The 17,524-nt window shown below is 42.5% G+C and overlaps 2 protein-coding genes across 2 annotated transcripts; one reads left to right on the forward strand and one right to left on the reverse strand.

The window, feature by feature from the left end:
* The first annotated feature begins 3,023 nt into the window (after positions 1 to 3,023).
* Positions 3,024 to 6,010, forward strand: fxyd7 (FXYD domain containing ion transport regulator 7). Its single transcript, NM_001123727.1, has 6 exons — positions 3,024 to 3,150; positions 4,207 to 4,242; positions 4,363 to 4,437; positions 4,528 to 4,561; positions 5,381 to 5,418; positions 5,501 to 6,010. Exons 1-6 carry the CDS (start codon positions 3,135 to 3,137, stop codon positions 5,518 to 5,520), a joined length of 219 nt encoding a protein of 72 aa, NP_001117199.1. The 5' UTR covers positions 3,024 to 3,134; the 3' UTR covers positions 5,521 to 6,010.
* An 862-nt stretch (positions 6,011 to 6,872) lies between these two features.
* nfkbid (nuclear factor of kappa light polypeptide gene enhancer in B-cells inhibitor, delta) lies at positions 6,873 to 15,825 on the reverse strand. The gene is made up of 11 exons (XM_014156969.3): positions 14,797 to 15,825; positions 11,579 to 11,740; positions 11,208 to 11,449; positions 10,851 to 11,068; positions 10,562 to 10,667; positions 10,266 to 10,412; positions 10,102 to 10,153; positions 9,807 to 9,973; positions 9,394 to 9,510; positions 8,991 to 9,155; positions 6,873 to 8,893 (listed from the first exon to the last, which is right to left on the reverse strand). The coding sequence occupies exons 1-11, from the start codon at positions 14,810 to 14,812 to the stop codon at positions 8,822 to 8,824; spliced, it is 1,464 nt and encodes a 487-aa protein (XP_014012444.1). The 5' UTR covers positions 14,813 to 15,825; the 3' UTR covers positions 6,873 to 8,821.
* Positions 15,826 to 17,524: the final 1,699 nt, after the last annotated feature.

Genomic DNA, 17,524 nt, shown 5'->3' on the forward strand with positions numbered 1-17,524 from the left:
CTAGCTCCAGGATGGATGAGGGAGAGGACCTGTCAAAGATAGCTTTTCAATACCAGGAGGGCAGATAGTTTGCACCCGGTGATGCGTTGTGCAGACCTCACTACCCTCTGGAGTGCCTTCCGGTTATGGGCGGAACAGCCTGATAGGATGCTCTCGATTGTGCATCTGTAAAAGTTAGTGAGTGTTTTTGGTGACAAGCTGAATTTCTTCAGCCTCCTGAGGTTGAAGAGGCGCTGCTGCACCTTCTTCACCATGCTGTCTGTGTGGGTGGACCATTTCAGTTTGTCCGTGATGTGTACGCCGAGGAACTTAACTCTCCACCTTCTCCCCTACTGTCCCATCAATTTAGATAGGGGGCTGCTCCCTCTGCTGTTTCCTGAAGTCCACGATCATCTCTTGTTTTGTTGACATTGAGTGTGAGGTTATTTTACTGACACCACACTCCGAGGGCCCTCACCTCCTCCCTGTAGGCCGTCTCATCGTTGTTGGTAATCAAGCCTACCACTGTAGTGTCGTCTGCAAACTTGATGATTGAGTTGGAGGTGTGCATGGCCACGCAGTCATGGGTGAACAGGGAGTACAGGAGAGGACTGAGAACGCACCCTTGTGGCGACCCAGTGTTGAGGATCAGCGGGATGGAGATGTTACCTACCTTCACCACCTGGGGGTGGCCCGTCAGGAAGTCCAGGACCCAGTTGCACAGGGCGGGGTCGAGACCCAGGGTCTCGAGCTTAATGGCGAGTTTGGAGGGTACTATGGTGTTAAATGCTGAGCTGTAATCGATGAACAGCATTCTTACATAGGTATTCCTCTCGTCCAGATGGGTTAGGGTAGTGTGCAGTGTGATTGCGATTGCGTCGTCTGTGGACCTATTGGAGTGGGTCTAGGGTGTCAGGTAGGGTGGAGGTGATATGGTCCTTGACTAGTCTCTCAAAGCACTTCATGATGATGGAAGTGAGTGCTACAGGGCGGTAGTCATTTAGCTCAGTTACCTTAGCTTTCTTGGGAACAGGAACAATGGTGGCCCTCTTGAAGCATGTGGGGACAGCAGACTGGGATAAGGATTGATTGAATATGTCTGTAAACAAACACACCAGACAGCTGGTCTACGCATGCTCTGAGGACTCGGCCGGGAATGCCGTCTGGGCCTGCAGCCTTGTGAGGGTTAACACGTTTAACTGTTTTAGTACCAGGACACCTACACCACTCGATGTCACAGGAAGGCCAAAAAGATCATCATGGACAACAACCACCGAGCCACTGCCTGTTCTCCCCGCTATCATCCAGAAGGTGAGGTCAGTACAGGTGCATCAAAGCGGGGACCGAGAGACTGAAAAACAGCTTCTATCTCAAGGCCATCAGACTGTTAAACAGCCATCACTAACATTGAGTGGCTGTTACCAACATACTGACTCATCTCTAGCCACTTTAATAATGGATTAAATGATGTAATCAATTTATCACTAGCCACTTTATTACCCTACATTACTCATCTCATATGTATATACTGTACGCTAATACCATCTACTGCATCTTGCCATCTTGATGTAATTAAATGTATCACTAGCCACTTTAAACAATGACACTTTATATAATGTTTTCCTACCCCACATTACTCATCTCATATGTATATACTGTACTCTATACCATCTACTGCATCTTGCCATCTTGATGTAATGTATCACTAGCACTTTAAACAATGCCACTTCATATAATGTTTTCATACCCTATATTACTCATCTCATATGTATATACTGTACTCTATACCATCTACTGCATCTTGCCATCTTGATGTAATGTATCACTAGCCACTTTAAACAATGCCGCTTTGTATGTTTTCATACCCTACATTACTCATCTCATATGTATATACTGTACCCTATACCATCTACTGCATCTTGCCTGCTGTTCGGCCATCACTCATTTATATATTTTTATGTACATATTCGTATTCATTCCTTTACACTTGTGTGTATAAAGCAGTTGTGAATTGTTAGGTTATATGGCTCAGTTGGTAGAGCATGGTGTTTGCAACGCCAGGGTTGTGGGTGCGTTTCCCACGGGGGGCCAGTACGGAGAAAATACATTTTTTTAAATGTATGAAATGTATGCATTCACTACTGTAAGTCGCTCTGGATAAGAGCGTCTGCTAAATGACTAAAATGTAAAATGTAAATATTACTTGTTAGATATTACTGCATGGTCGGAACTAGAAGCACAAGCATTTCGCTACACTTGCATTAACACCTGCTAACCATGTGTATGTGAAAAATAAATTTGATTTGATTTTGAATAGTGACAGATTTATTTCCTCCATCTAGGGAAGTGGCGACAATTGAAAGAAGAGGGGGGTTGACTGCATAAGATAAACCTTTTTATCATCCCATTAGGAAAATACTTGAAATCATAACAATTCCCATTTGAAATTATAAGAATTCTCCTAAATGCACTTGGTCACTCAAATATAGGCTAACTAAGGCGTTCCTTGTGAAATAATGTAGCTTATTAAACTGGAGTAAAATTATTGCATAAAAGATCACATGCATTTTCTGCCTATACCACCACCAGGGACTTGTAGATGTTTTTTTCTTTACTATACATTTACTCTGTGTATTTTTATATAGATGAGAAGACGGGAATTCCTTTGTGCACAGCCTCTCCCTTGTTGCTCTGTTGCTAGGGGTATCTTCTCTCCTCGTGCCGCATTACAGGAGAGACGCGCCAATGGGAGAGACCTGTTAGCGCATTCCTCCCCTCGCAGTTTCCCACGCCTCCTCGGGACATAATGATAATAGGCTACTCGAGTGCAGTAGAAAACCATCCGCATTGGCAGGCACATTTTTTTTCTTCACACGGTCTTTGGGGGATACCTCAGTAGACTGAGGCTGCAGTGTTGAATAACCTATAACCGAATGCAGTGCCTGTGCATCACCACCAGAGGACCCCCCCCATGCCTTCCAAGTGTTGGTGCGATTTACTTTATTGAGCCGCAGTTTTCTTTATTTTCTTCCCATCCTACTCCACACACCTCAAAAGTGCGCGTCTTCCCATTTTCTGTCCGCTGACCTGAAAACCTGCATCGGGGCGCAAGAGAGACTCAGCAGACAAAGACCCAGTATATCCACACTGCAGTCATGGCAACTGAAGGAGGTTTGTCTTCTGAATGTAGCCTATGCTAGAGCGTCTTTAAATTTAAAAAGACCAAAACAATTGAAACTACATAGTGATTTTCATAATGTTTTTGTTGTTCTTCAGTTCAGTGTTTTATGTACAGGTTTTTTTGCTCAGGCTGTTCTTGCACATCAATTATTTAGGCTAAGCTTGCTCCTAGACTCATCCCATCAATTTCTAATTCATGGAATTGATGAACAAGTGGTGCATTGCTGCTAGAGCGCAATTACAGGCTAGGCTACTTTCCCCATGTTTTGATCCATTTCCATTTAATATATGAACATATTGCTTATTATTTTTCTAATTACGTAATACTCAGCGTCTTTTTTGTAAATTAATAGTTTTCTTATCATTTGTGAATGGTTGTGTTGGCTTGCCCATCAGGGTGCAAGAGGGGAGGGGTAGTGTGCTGGGGAGAAGTTGAAAGCGCCAACTTAGCCATTACATAAAGTGGGGGTTCAGCAACATAAATCCGCATTGTCGACGCTCTGTTTAATAAGTGCTGCCAAGATGATCTTATAGCCTACTGCTCGTTCGTTAAAGTCAAGAGATAGCGTATTTACTTGAACTATGGCTGGGAGCTCTCATCTGAAGATATTGGAGAACAGTTCAGCACCAGGGGTGTGGACAGCACTTTAGTGTATAAAATAAAATATTGTACTAACAATTATTAGGATTGTTCTATTTTTGAACACATCCGATATGGATAATCGATACATGCAACTTACTTTCAACGCTATCATTAGTATGCCAACTTAGAATTAGTGATTAATACGAGAGCAAAATCTGTCCACATTAGGCTACTCATATTTCGACGTTTTTCCAAAACCGGTCTAGTTCTGCTGTCCATGGTGCTGTACCGACTCCCATCCAAAAAGGGCGTTCCCATGAGCTTGGACTCGGGCTATTGGCTGTTCACTTCCCCAGCACTGCAAGATTCTGCCGTCTTTTATAACTTACATTACATAATGTTAGAACCTTGTTATTAGGCCTAATGTGGATGATTCTGATTAATAATTTGTGTTTTCTGTACAGAATTGATGTTTCATGATCAAAGTGACTTTGAATATGGTGAGTGAATTCATCCGAATGGATTCATTTGTTATTTGAGTCACACCATACATGGCATGTGAGTTGTACCATGTAACTACTACAAATGGTCATGATTATAGATTTTTTTTGTGGTTTCAGATTATGAGACACTTCGAACTACAGGGGTCATCATTGGTGTGATCTTGTTTGTGTCTGGTATCCTAATAGCTCTTAGTAAGTATACTTCCACACACACCACCTAGTCCATCACATGCTCACCCGTAACTCTCTGAAGGTTGCTGTAACTTTTCATCTCTTCAACAGGTAAAAAACTCACATGCTCAAAATCGTCTTCCAAGTAAGAGTTTGTACATGGCTTGGCAGTTGCTCCGCCTGTGCATGTGGAATGCATCAGACTTTGGAAGAGGAGTCCCCACCAAATACAGGATGGCTTTACTAATACTATTTTACTGTTACCATGTCTGTTGTTTCCTCCTCTCTCCCCTCCCACAGTGGAGCCCATGTCTGAATGCTGCCTATTGGTTAAGATATTACAGTCCCGCCCTCCCTCCCTAAATCCAACAACACCCCCCAGCCATTCAACTAATTAAGCAGTCACCCTTATACAGAGCATCATATTACAGTCAAATGTCTCAAGATAGTCTAGTAGTCTAACTCTGTGCCATCTTTGACATTTTTGAAAATCAAGTGTTCTTGTCAACCAAACAATATTAAGGAAATGTCCTGCATTAGGACCCCTGGTTGAGAATGGGGGCCGTTGTTGCATGGGTTGGCAGTGTGGGTGGATGGCCTCAAAGAGTGTATGTTTACAGCCAATGGCATGCTGACCCAGTCTCTCCCTCTCCCCTACCCTTTGAGAGAGGACACCGATTGGGAAGATCCTGACAAATCTCTGCATTTTGCCCCAAATTGAATTCTGTGATTGTCAAAGCTTTGTGGTCACAGCCCCTTCTGTGCATGGATACAGTTGACCTAATCCGTCTAAAATACCTTCTCTTTGGTCAGAACACACATGATCTTGGTTACGTTGTGGTTGTTTCCACAAAGCTTTGAGGTGAACTGAACTGTCTAAACTATCCAGGATTGCTTCCTTTAATTCCCTTTCTCTCCTTGTGTCAGAGTGAATAACTGTCTTCTCTTGTCTTCTCGTCTTCAGCTCTAATCCAGCAGGCACCCAAATACCAAAGACAGAGGGTAAGCCACCATGGGAGGGAGGTAGGTAGGGAGGGAGAGAGAGAGAGAAATAACACACTCTGTCCTCTATCTTGTGTTGCAGTGCCTCCTCAAACAGTATAGATGAAGTGTGCATGGAGGCGAGGGAGAGTCATCATGGGAGGTGCTGCAGAGAGAGGCCAACATACATAATAACACACACTCTCACATTTATGGCTGACACACACCAGCGCCCATTGGAACATCAAGTATGGTGCACACCCAGCCCAAGCTGACCAGAAGAATGACTGAATTGTCATTCTTGATTTAAATAAAATGTATATCAAGCCAAGATGAAGATGTTACTCTTAACCGTCTTTGTGACTTGTGTATTAGGTGCTATCAATCTACCTTGCCCAGGAGAGAATGTAAAGTAGCCTTCAGTGCTGATTTGGGGTTTATCCTTACCCCAATCTGCACCAAAAGCACCTAAAAGCAAAAAAACATACCTGGCCCAAGATCAGCTTTCAGGTGCACTGTAAATATATATCATGATGTGGGTAGTGTTGAAACAGAACTGAATGCTGTGCTCTCTCTGTTCCTTGCTTTTGACTTCATACACACCCAAGAAAGTTGATTGCATGTCTCGTTTTACAGTATAGTACTCTCAATACACTTTAGAAATCTACAACTTTATTATCCAGTCGTGAGAGAGGTCTTTTACATTTAGGATTTCACATTGGACCTATTAATAACCTCAAGCATGAATTAAGATATCAAACCAACCCCATTATCCCACTGTGTTTTACTGACGGTTGGCTCGCAATCTATCTGCTGTCATTTGTGATGGCATTAAGTGGATTGCCATGGGTGGTTGTGTTCTAGGTAACAATGAGAAGGATGTCAACCCCATGTCAGATGTTCATTTTACAGCAATTTGAAACAGAAGCAGGAATGAAGTCTCCTATCATTCTCTGGGTTCTGTTAGAGGGTGCCACCAGTATAGTATTGTATGTCAACAGCCTTTTTCTTTCTCCTAATGCATTTTAAGTTATATTGTACGAGTAGAATCATTCAAAGCACTAAAAAGGTATTACCTTGGGTTGAAGGAGCGGGCATTTTAAAAGTGTATGAGTTTAAGCTTAATGAAAAGGTCAATACATTAAGATAAGAAGGCACAGTAACTACCTGCAAATAAAATGTCTGTATTATCATTATTTAGAGCTGTTTCTAACTTGCTGAAAGTACAATGTCTGTTTTCTTCAGCTATTTTTATTTACCGGTATGCAGCACTAGTAATGCCTGCTACTGAGCCAGTGGCGTGATTCTCACCAGAGCTAACCAATAAGACAGCTGCTGCAATAAAAATCACCCTGTATACAATGGTCTTATTGATTTATTGTTTACAGTTATTTCCCATATCTTTTAATCTGAACCTTGATCAATACATACATGTGGATTTAAATAGAGTATAAAATAGATGACAAATAGAGATATTTGAAGAACAGATTTAATTCCAGCGTTACGTTTAGGCAATTCAGTTAATCAGAAGGATACATTCAGAGAAAAGTAACAGCAGTACTACACTGTTACAAACTGTCAAAGTAGACCCAAGCAGCCAAAATCACCAGATTCTCTAGTGCCATTTTTAAACGATAACATTAGTTATTCTCCCTCATGTTAACTCACGTATGATTTAGACCTAGGAACACATAAAGACATCTCTGTAAGACTGCCCAGGTTCCAAAACTAGGGGAAATCCCATTCAAGTCTGGGGAAATGTTGTCATATCTCCAATGAGATGTTTTATTTTATTGTATTTTCTATGCCACTTACAATGATAAAGTGGCATATTCACTACAACAATATTTTAAAGGGAACATGCATGCTACCTCATTGGAGATTAAATATAAAAATAAAACAGTCATAAAAGGTAGATGAGTAAGTGATGGATGTTTTCTTGTCACCACAAAACATGTGGTATTTTCAATCATGAGTCATGTTTGAAAATACCTGATTACTTTAAGGTGAAACGAGTCATAACTGAAATACTCCTCCTATAATGCCCTTTAAGAAATAAATACTACTGGTACTACATTGTATACACTGTTGATATGTTATATAATATTATATAGCATGTGTGGTCAATATCAACATATTCCCTTTACACAGTAAATGTAAAATGTTCTTTCCATAAGTCATAGTATGAATGAGACAATATACAGTGGTGTAAAGTACTTAAAGTAAAAATACTTTAAAGTACTACGTTTTTTTTGGGTATCTGTACTTTACTTTACTATTCATATTTTTGACTACTTTTACTTCACTACATTCCTAAAGAAAATAATGTACTTTTTACTCCATACATTATCTCTGACAACCAAACATACTTGTTACATTTTGACAGGGAAATGGTCCAATTCACGCACTTATCAAAAGAACATCCCTGGTCATCCCTACTGCCTCTGATCTAGCGGACTCACTTAACACAAATGAGTGTTGTAGTGTGCCCCTGGCTATCTGTAAATTAAAAAAGATAAAAAATATTGTGCTGTCTGGTTTGCATAATATAAGGATTTGATACTTAAGTACATTTCAGAATTCCATTTACTTTTGGTACTTAAGTATATTTAAAACCAAATACTTTTACACTTTTACTAAAGTCATATTTTACTGGGTGACTTTCACTTTTAGTTGAGTCATTTTCTATTAAGGTATCTTTACTTTTACTCAAGTATGACTTTTGAGTACTTTTTCCACCAATGACAATATATTAGCTATTCAATGAGTGCTGTGAGTATATCAAATATAAAAAGAAAAGACCTAGTTAAGTTATAAAAGACATTGAAAGCATGAGCACAATGGTACACTGTGTCACATGCTTAGTGAAACAACAACCACCTTTCAACAAACCAATATGATTTCTGACCATGGTGGGAAGTTTTGACAAGAGAATGAGTGGGGGCGGTGGCCCAGAAACCCTTCTCAGATATACCTCTAAGGAGGGCTTCCCGGCTGGGGGGGTACTCACACAATGAGTCTGGGCAGCTTTGAATATAACGTAAACGATTTCATAGAAATCAAGGTTGTACTGAGTGACAGTAATGTCAGGGGGGACTGGAATACCACCTGTTACCACTGCTCATTGCTAGCTATCATTAAACAAAAACAATAGCTGCCCATTAAGCTAGAAAAATACATAAACGCCATTGCTAACTGAATTCAGATAGGGACCAAAATCATGTCAATCAAACATATAGTTTCAAAGTGAATGCTCTAGTATATATTAGAGATTCGCAGTGTTTGAAAATCCTCACATGAAGATACGCTAGAATCCCTCCCTGTTGGAAGTACAGATGTCTGGATTCAACCTACAGTACAGACCTTCAGTACTTCATCTGAAAAGAGGTGGAGGGATACACAGGGACATAAAAAGTAGTCCGGGTCACTCTTGGTCCTGTAAGGACATTACACGTCGACGAGAGGAAGCACTTCGCTTCTTCAGGATGAGCTTGAGCTGAAAACAGACGGGACAGGAATAGGTGAGCTGAGATTATATGAATGAAACAAAATGGCCATTTGCAGTCTGTCTGTCTGTCTGTCTGACTGCTCACCTGTTCCCCGTGGGGTCCACTCTGCAGCAGGTGTGCAGGCTGGTCGTTCTCCAGGTTGCGGATGCTGGGGTCGGCCCCTCTGCTCAGCAGCAGCCTCAGCATCTCCTCCTGGTGTGGGTTGCCATGGAGACCAGCAGCCATGTGCAGTGCGGTATGACCATGGGCCTGCCGGTGAGGAGTTAAAGGGAATCATGAAGCTGTGAGTATTGACCAACACTAAGGCAATAATTAGATATGCACACACTGTCGATGAGTCTCCCTTTCTTTTCACTCTTTTCCTTTCACCTTTTCACACACTGCTGAAGATGTTATGCCTCTCCTTTCTCTTTTCATGGAGTCTCTCAGGACACAGGTCAGTTTCTCTACACCTTTCAAGAGCGGACAATCTCACAGCAGCACTGACCTTCATGTTGACAAAGTCCCTCATGTTGTCCAGGGGGGTCTTCAGCAGATGGCGAACCAGCTGGATGTTCCCCTCCTTCACAGCCAGGTGAAGAACAGTCTTGTTACTTTTGATTTCCTGGAAACAGAGGAAAACACTGTATGAAGCCTCCAAAGGAAACTGCAATGCGCCGAAAGTGAGGAAAATATTCAAAACCCATCATAGATTTTTGCAGGTGTGAGGTTGGGTAGACAAAAAGCTGACTAATAGCTCCAGATTTGATAAATTTTCTACCAAAACGAACCATACCATTCCCTTGGGAGGACGGAGGTATAGATGGTGTTTTCTACTTATTGAGTACTGGCACCTCTTATAGAGCACTGGCTCTAAAATACTAACTCTGGTAGGTTACATTTAAGTAGTGCATTCAGTACCTGGCTGGTCAGGGAGGCTCCGGTGTTGAGTAGCATCTGCAGCCAGGAGAGCTTCTCCTCTGCCAGGGCATGGAGGCTGGCATCACCCAGCCCCGTGGAGGAGAGGGAGGAGAGAGTCTTCAAGGTGCCACTGTGGGAGATGGCTGCACAGTGCAGAGGAGTCAGACCTGAGACAGGAGTGGGGAAATAGTTTATTCTATTGTTGTTACTTATTCTGTTGTCTTACTATATCATTTGTCAGATGTCTTTTGAGTAATGGTTGTGTTCTTCTCATTTGACATAAGTTGGATGTTACCTTCAAAATTGCGAGCCTCCAGGTTCACTCCAGGCCCAATGGAGAGAATAACCTACAAATACAGATCCAAAGATTGAAAATGGTTATTCACATCATTCTGTTATTTATCTAGATTGAGCCCTAACAGATGAGAACTTTGGTTGAAGGCAGTGCTGCTGGTTTACCTGCATAACCCTGGGGAAGCCATAAGTGGCAGCAAGATGAAGTGCTGTTTGACCTTTGACATCACAGGCATTTATATCCGCCCCTAAAGACAACAGATCCTGGACGATTTCCGGATGGTTAGCAGTCACCGCCACCAGCAAAGCAGTCTGGGATACAGGAGGGGGGGGGGGGGGGGGAATGCTATTAAACTAAGGCTCACTATGTATGGCATCCACACATTTATTTTAGAGGAAGCATCTCATTTGGGTTGAACTCAATCCTGTGTTCTCTAAAGAAGTGTCTTCTTGGTGCATACCTTCCCCTTGTGTTCCTTGGAGTCTAGCCTGCCCAGCTCAGCAAGCCTCTCTGCTGCAGCGAATGCATACTCCCTCAGGCCCTTGGCTGTATAGATATGCAGAATCCTGACAAGACAAGACAATGTGACAAATTGGTTTCAGGTGACACCTACAGTCGAAAATGTTGTAAAGTCTCATGAGCCATAAGACACTTTAATTTTTAGTTGCCAAGTTTCTCTTAACATTTTCTCAAACTTAGTCATGTCTACTTTCTCAACATCAGGTCACAAGCTGATCACACACACTTACGTGTCTCCGTCGTCATCCTGCCAGGTGGTTCTGCTGTAGTCCATCCCTCTGAGGAACATCCTGGCTTCCTCCAGCTTAGAGACATCCATCTGGCCACTAAACACCTGCTGGACAGGTTCTGTGGGGCCCAGGGCCCCCGACGACCAGGAGAAGATAGCGGTCTGCAGGGGCCCAGAAGGAACCAAACTAGACACAGCCTCGGTCACTGGACACTCCGTCTGTAAAGGTAAAATATTGGTATCATCATAAATGCTATAGCACATACTGTTCATGTACTAAATAGCACGTGAACAACAAGTAGTCAAAATGATGATGTAATGTCAAATTGCTTCTGTTGGAGAAACCAGTCCTCCTTACATAATGCTGAGGCATCCTGGTGTCTGGGTAGTCCTGAATCTGCTGTGTGTTGTAGCTGGAGGCCATCTGAGGGCTGTAGGCCGGAGTATGGCTGTAGTCCATTGAGGAGGATGGGCTGGAGAAGTAATTGTTCCCCATAGGGGAGAATGGACCTTCCTGTATGGCCGAGAGGGGTTGGTGCTCATTCATAGGACCCCATCTCTCATACCCCACTGCCATGTCTGAGTAGCTGCTGGCTACACCTGGGAGGGTCACAAGTTAACCCATCTGTCAATGTCAATGGAAAAGTATTTGAATAATTTGACAATGTATTTGACCCAGGTCTGGTTGGGTTGCAAAGGGCTTACATGGGTGCTTCAAGCAGTACTCACTTGTTGAGGTAGACTTCTCTGGTGTTGACACTTGTTGGGAGAGGACAGTGGCAGTGGAGACACCGGTACTGGTTGTTGCCGTCGAGGAGGTTTCCCTCTTCCTCTTCTGCTCCAGGAGTTTCTTCACTGTGGGAAGAGTGTAACACGGCTTCTCCTTCGGTGCTGTGGAGACAAAGGTGATGTTGCAATGAAAGATCTTTGGTGGATAGTCATGAAGTCGACCATGACATTTGTTCTCTATTTGGGTGCTTTTCTACAATGGTCTACTATTCTTATCAGACATGTAGCACATACTGTATGTGCTACACATACTGTACATGTATTACTACAGAGCGACACAGCTAAGGCTCTTGGTATAGTGTTATGACATAATATGAAGTAATGTGGTAATTTTGGATAACGCTTCATTCTTTAGTTTTTGGATTGAAAGGACTGGCAAAAAGAGGCCATTCTCCTCCAGCTCTGTGATTTCCCATGATTCATCTATGATATCATGTTTACTCTTTTTCCCCATCACTTTCTGTTCCATTCAGCAGCCAGAGGAAAGAGAGATAGTGGTGAAAAATATAGGTATCTGAGGTTTCCAGCTTGATATTGCTTGTGTGCAGCAAAACAGGGTAGTTTTTCCTCCAAGTCATCACCCCGCACGTGAAAGACAAAGCGACATTTCCACTGAGGAGCATAAACAGGTAGAGAGAGAGCTCTGAGGTACCTATTCCATTAGGAAAACAGGCTGTGAGGTCAGAACTAACAGATAGATTCAATAGAACCACTACCATGTGGAGGCTTGCCACTACACATTTTCTGTGACTCTTTCCTGTCTAGCTCCGTTACGCTGTCTGTGGTAAACCACAGCACCTTCCTGTCGCTGCTGTGTGTGCCGAGAGCACGTTACAACCCAGAAGTGAAGAGTGAACATATAAACGTGGGCCATGTCTGCTCTGCTGTGTGACTGGGCTGGTACCCATAACATAGTGTCTGACTATTATCATGATGATTCATAAATGTGGTCATGGAGTAGATTGTTTCTCGCAGATATCTCACATCACCTGTCCTTTTCTTGGAAGACAATCAAGCCATAGAAAGGGGGCTTTTTGGGGGGTGAGCCTGAGTTTTTGGTCTAGTTGCAATAACATATTTGAATGCTACAGGAGTCTCATCTATTCCCCAAGGGGGTTCGGTGAACATAGGAAGGAGTGATAAAAACACACTTTTGTAGTGCCATCAACACAGTTTCAGTGGAACGTCAAAATCGCTGACTTGAGAGCGAGAGTATAGTGAATGTCTGGGTGAGGGGTGTGTTGCGTTTTCACTTTACGTATCCCTCTCACAACGAGGAACGTTTGGTATCACTTGAAGCCACTCAAATGGATACAAAGGAGGAACTGCCTTTCTGTTCTGCAGTTGTGGAAACTCCAGAAGTTATTAACATTCAGTTCCTAGTCTCTCTCTTCTCTTGGACTTGAGTTTTACTTCTCTCTCAATTTGTTCCCTCATTTATTTTCTCTTTCCTCAGTTTACTGTCTTGCTGAGTAAGGAATAAAAAACAGACTACTGGCACTTGCATAACTAAAAATAAGATGGGAGATGCCAAGGAATTGTAGCTAAACTAAAATTACACATTACATCAATTACATGTGCAATTTTCATACCTTATAACAATGATTATAAACATTACTGTAAGAGACTCCTATTGTATTATATTATTATTAAAAATGTATTGCTACTACTGTTATAGGCCAAATAAGAATCAATTTGCAAAACTATGACATATTGGTAAAATGAAACTGAAAATGGGTTGTGACCATCTCAAGACTTTATGAGTTCATCTTCATACAATACATCATCAGATACTGTAAAGTGAATCCCCCCACGTCAGTGAATCCCCCTACGTCATTTCTCAACCTTCACCACAGTGTAGGAGGGATGAATACTGATAGAGGGGACGCCTCACAGGGGTGAGAAAGAAAGGGCAGCTCTGGCCACTGGTGCATACTGTAGACAGCAGGTGTGCCTCCCCAAAAATATTCTCATGCAAATATTTGACTAGTAGTGCATCTTGGGGGATAGAATAACCCCCCTACGGATACAGGATAGGCTACAGTCGGGTATTAACCCTTAAATGCAGTCTACTGTCCATGTCCAAAATCAGTCTTTCTTTTAAAACACCCACAGAGAGGGAGAACTGTCCTCAATAGATGTTCTTTGTCACCAAGCAGGCAACAAAGGTCCTAGCTGTAGTCTGTAATATCACCTACATAGTGATGTAGTGCTCTATAATGCACGTGGTACTCTACAAGTCCATTTGAACCGAGTTACAGTACATCATTTGGCAGACACATAATTATATCAGTGCAGAAAGTTCTTTACATCAGCCTATTGCACTAAACATCTTCAAATGTTGATTTTTACAGTTGTCAAAGTTGGGACGTTAGTTAAACGATCCATGACAAGGAGACAGGGCTGCCTGTGATACCCTGTCTGAACGCTGTTGCGATGTAATATTTCAATCGCGGAAACCCCTGGCCATTTAGTCATGCGCGTGGGCGGCGGGGATTCCGACGACCTTTCTGTTTTCTGGCTCAATATGATACGGTGCCGAGCAGAGAAAAGTAATTGAACGTCCTCAATGACTGTGGCAGTGCGTAGACTAATATATTGCATTTAATTGACTAGTATGCTACACTATGCCCGTCGCCGGCAGTGGCACTCTGCGCAAAATCAAGTTCATTATTGCGTTTGTGAAATAGCCTATCCGGATTCCCCCGTCACACCCACCATTAAAAGGTGAACTGAGATGTAGCGAACATGGGCGAGGGTTGAGAGGGTTTCCCCGCTGTCTGTTTTCAATACGCAAAAGTAGGCTATGGTTTTCATAATTGCCTGTAAATGTTGACTTAACGTCTTAATATTAACGTTTTTAATAATCTCACATTAGTTTGATGCACTCAATTGTATGATATGATATAGGCCTACCCACTTTATAACAACCCTCATTTATTTTGAATGTTAGGCTACTTGCCACTTATTAATCAAAACAATGATGTAACTTAGATATTAGGAATGGATGTTCAAAACTGAGCAGCAAGAGAATGTAAAAAATAGCTTTTGATTATCAATGTCACAACATCCGCTATATGATCACAATATTCGTATCTAGGCTTATTAGTAGCCTGCGAGTCAATGTCATAATCATCATCAAAATAATAAACACTCACATTTCTGCCAGTGCATGTCAGAATCCCTTTTTCTTTGCAGCACCTTGTCAGCTCCTCTTGGTCAAAAATATTTGATGTCTCTTCTTCAGGGTTTGAATTCGAAGCGGTTCCTGGTCCTGCTGTAAGTGTCAGACTTGTATGATCTGACTCGTGTGTCTCTTCTGTCACAGGCTCGTTGTAATCTTGCTACTATGTACACACATAACACGTTGCCGGTGACGCCATCTCCATTTCCAACACCACCACGCCCACTATAGTCTGTGAACATTGGGTGCGCAAGAGCACCACATCAAAGCGCAGCGCAACGCTCCACTTGCTCAGAGGTGGAGGGGGGTGGGGGTGTAGACAGAGATAGTATTTGTTATGTTAGACAACTAACTTTCCAGAATATTTTCTGAATTAACAATGTATGTTCTGATTCAAAGTGTGGGGATGATTTTGGCTACCAGGTTACCTTCTAATTTGTTTGTATGTGTTTTGTGTGTGTCAGTGGTGATTTTAGCATGTAAATCTTGGTGGGGCAAAAAGTGGTATGCATGCCAGTAAAGCCGCTACACAACACAACACTAAACATTACATGAATTGCAGTATAACGGTGACAAACTGTGATCACAAACGGCCTACATAAAGCTGTCCCAACAGCAGTCCCAACATCTAACCACTGTTACACCTGGCTATCAGCGGAGCCTTGTCTGGCAGCGAAACAGTTCATTCAGCCTCATTTACTGCCTTAAAAAAACATAGCTGATATGTCTGACTTGCTGAAACCTTAAAAATTAGGTTTCTAATGACAATTGAGATGTACAAACTATGACATAAGGGGACAACAAGCGTCGGAAGCCATGAAGTGCTTTGAAAGGCTGGTCATGGCTCACATCAACAGCATCCTCCCTGACACCCTAGACCCACTCCAATTTGTATACCGCCCCAACAGATCCACAGATGACACAATCTCAATCGAACTCCACACTGCCCTTTCTCACCTGGACAAAAGGAACACCTACGTGAGAATGCTGTTCATCGACTACAGCTCAGCATTCAACACCATAGTACCCACGAAGCTCATCACTAAGCAAAGTACTCTGGGACATAACACCTCACTCTGCAACTGGACCCTGGACTTCCTGACAGGCTGCCCCCAGGTGGTAAGAGTAGGCAACAACACGTCTGCCACGCTGATCCTTAACACTGGGGCCCCTCAGGGGTGTGTACTTAGTACCCTCCTGTATTCCCTGTTCACCCACAACTGCGTGGCCAAACACGACTCCAACACCATCATTAAGTTTGGCAACTGCTCGGCATCTGAACGTAAGGCGCTACAGAGGGTAGTGCGAACGACCCAGTACATCACTGGGGCCAAGCTTCCTGCCATCCAGGACCTATATAATAGGCTGTGTCAGAGGAAAGCCCATAAAATTGTCAGAGACTCCAGTCACCCAAGTTATAGACTGTTTTCTCTGCTACTGCACGGCAAGCGGTACCGGAGCACCAAGTCTAGGACCAAAAGGCTCCTCAACAGCTTCTACCCCCAAGCCATTAGGCTGCTGAACAATTCATAAAAATCGCCACCGGACAATTTACATTGATCCCCCTTGTACACTGCTGCTACTCGCTGTTTGTTTGTTACCTATGCATAGTCACTTCGCCCCCACCTACATGTACAGATTACCTCAACTAGCCTGTACCCCTGCACACTGACTCGGTACCGGTGCCCCCTGAATATAGCCTTGTTATTGTTATTCTTATTGTGTTACTTTTTATTTTAGCCTACTTGGTAAATATTTTCTTCTTCTTGAACTGCACTGTTGGTTAAGGGCTTGTAAGTAAGCATTTCACGGTAAAGTCTACATTTGTTGTATTCGGCACATGTGGCAAATAAAGTTTGATTTGAATTGATAAGAGGCAATCCTTAATTTCGATTAGACATTAATGAGCGAGCTAGGACAGTAGTCAGTATAACTATTTTTTTTAGCACTTTTGAAATGTACAGCGACAGAATTCAGAATATAGACCGTACAGTGTTGTCCCTGTACACCACGTCAGAACCGTAAGATAAATAAAGGGGCATAGAAGCAGACAATGGAAGCTCTTACAATATTCAATGATAACATTTCTCTAAAACAGCTTATAGGCTACATGTGCACCACCAAGTCAGAACAGTAGGCGAAATTAAGAGGGGTAAATATACCAAATTATTAGGGTGAGGCACATGGGCTACTAACAGCTTACTAGAGAACATACACTTAGTATTACTTTCTTAGCTACAGTATACATGTCTCCCTAGCATATTGCATAATTTATGCAGCAGCATACAATACATTTTCGGACACACCTTGTTGTGCTGTGCTCAACAGGAAGGTGGCACGGCAGTCCTTGATGTACACATTTTGTCATCAAAGTCTGGCATTCTCTGAATTTATGGTGCTTTCAAAACAACTGTGAACTCAGAAAAAAACAAGGTTGAATCATGATGATGTCATTGATCTTAAGGTCGTAGCTCTAGAAAGAGGCCAGAGTTACAAATCTGAGTTTTCGCAGTTCAAAGTTGACAGTTGTTTTGAGCACGGCACAAATTATGCTTCATTGACAGCATGGCCAATGTTGAATGTTTATCATTAGAAACTTGGAAAAGAGCTCCTTAATCCCAGATTTGGGACCACATAGCCACTCCACTGAATAGCAGGCTAGTGATTGTTTTGCAATGATTGCAGTTAGCCACGGTCACTGA

Source organism: Salmo salar, chromosome 02 (genome assembly GCF_965601325.2).
Source record: "Salmo salar chromosome 02, fSalSal1, whole genome shotgun sequence".
In the NCBI taxonomy this organism is placed as follows: domain Eukaryota; kingdom Metazoa; phylum Chordata; class Actinopteri; order Salmoniformes; family Salmonidae; genus Salmo; species Salmo salar.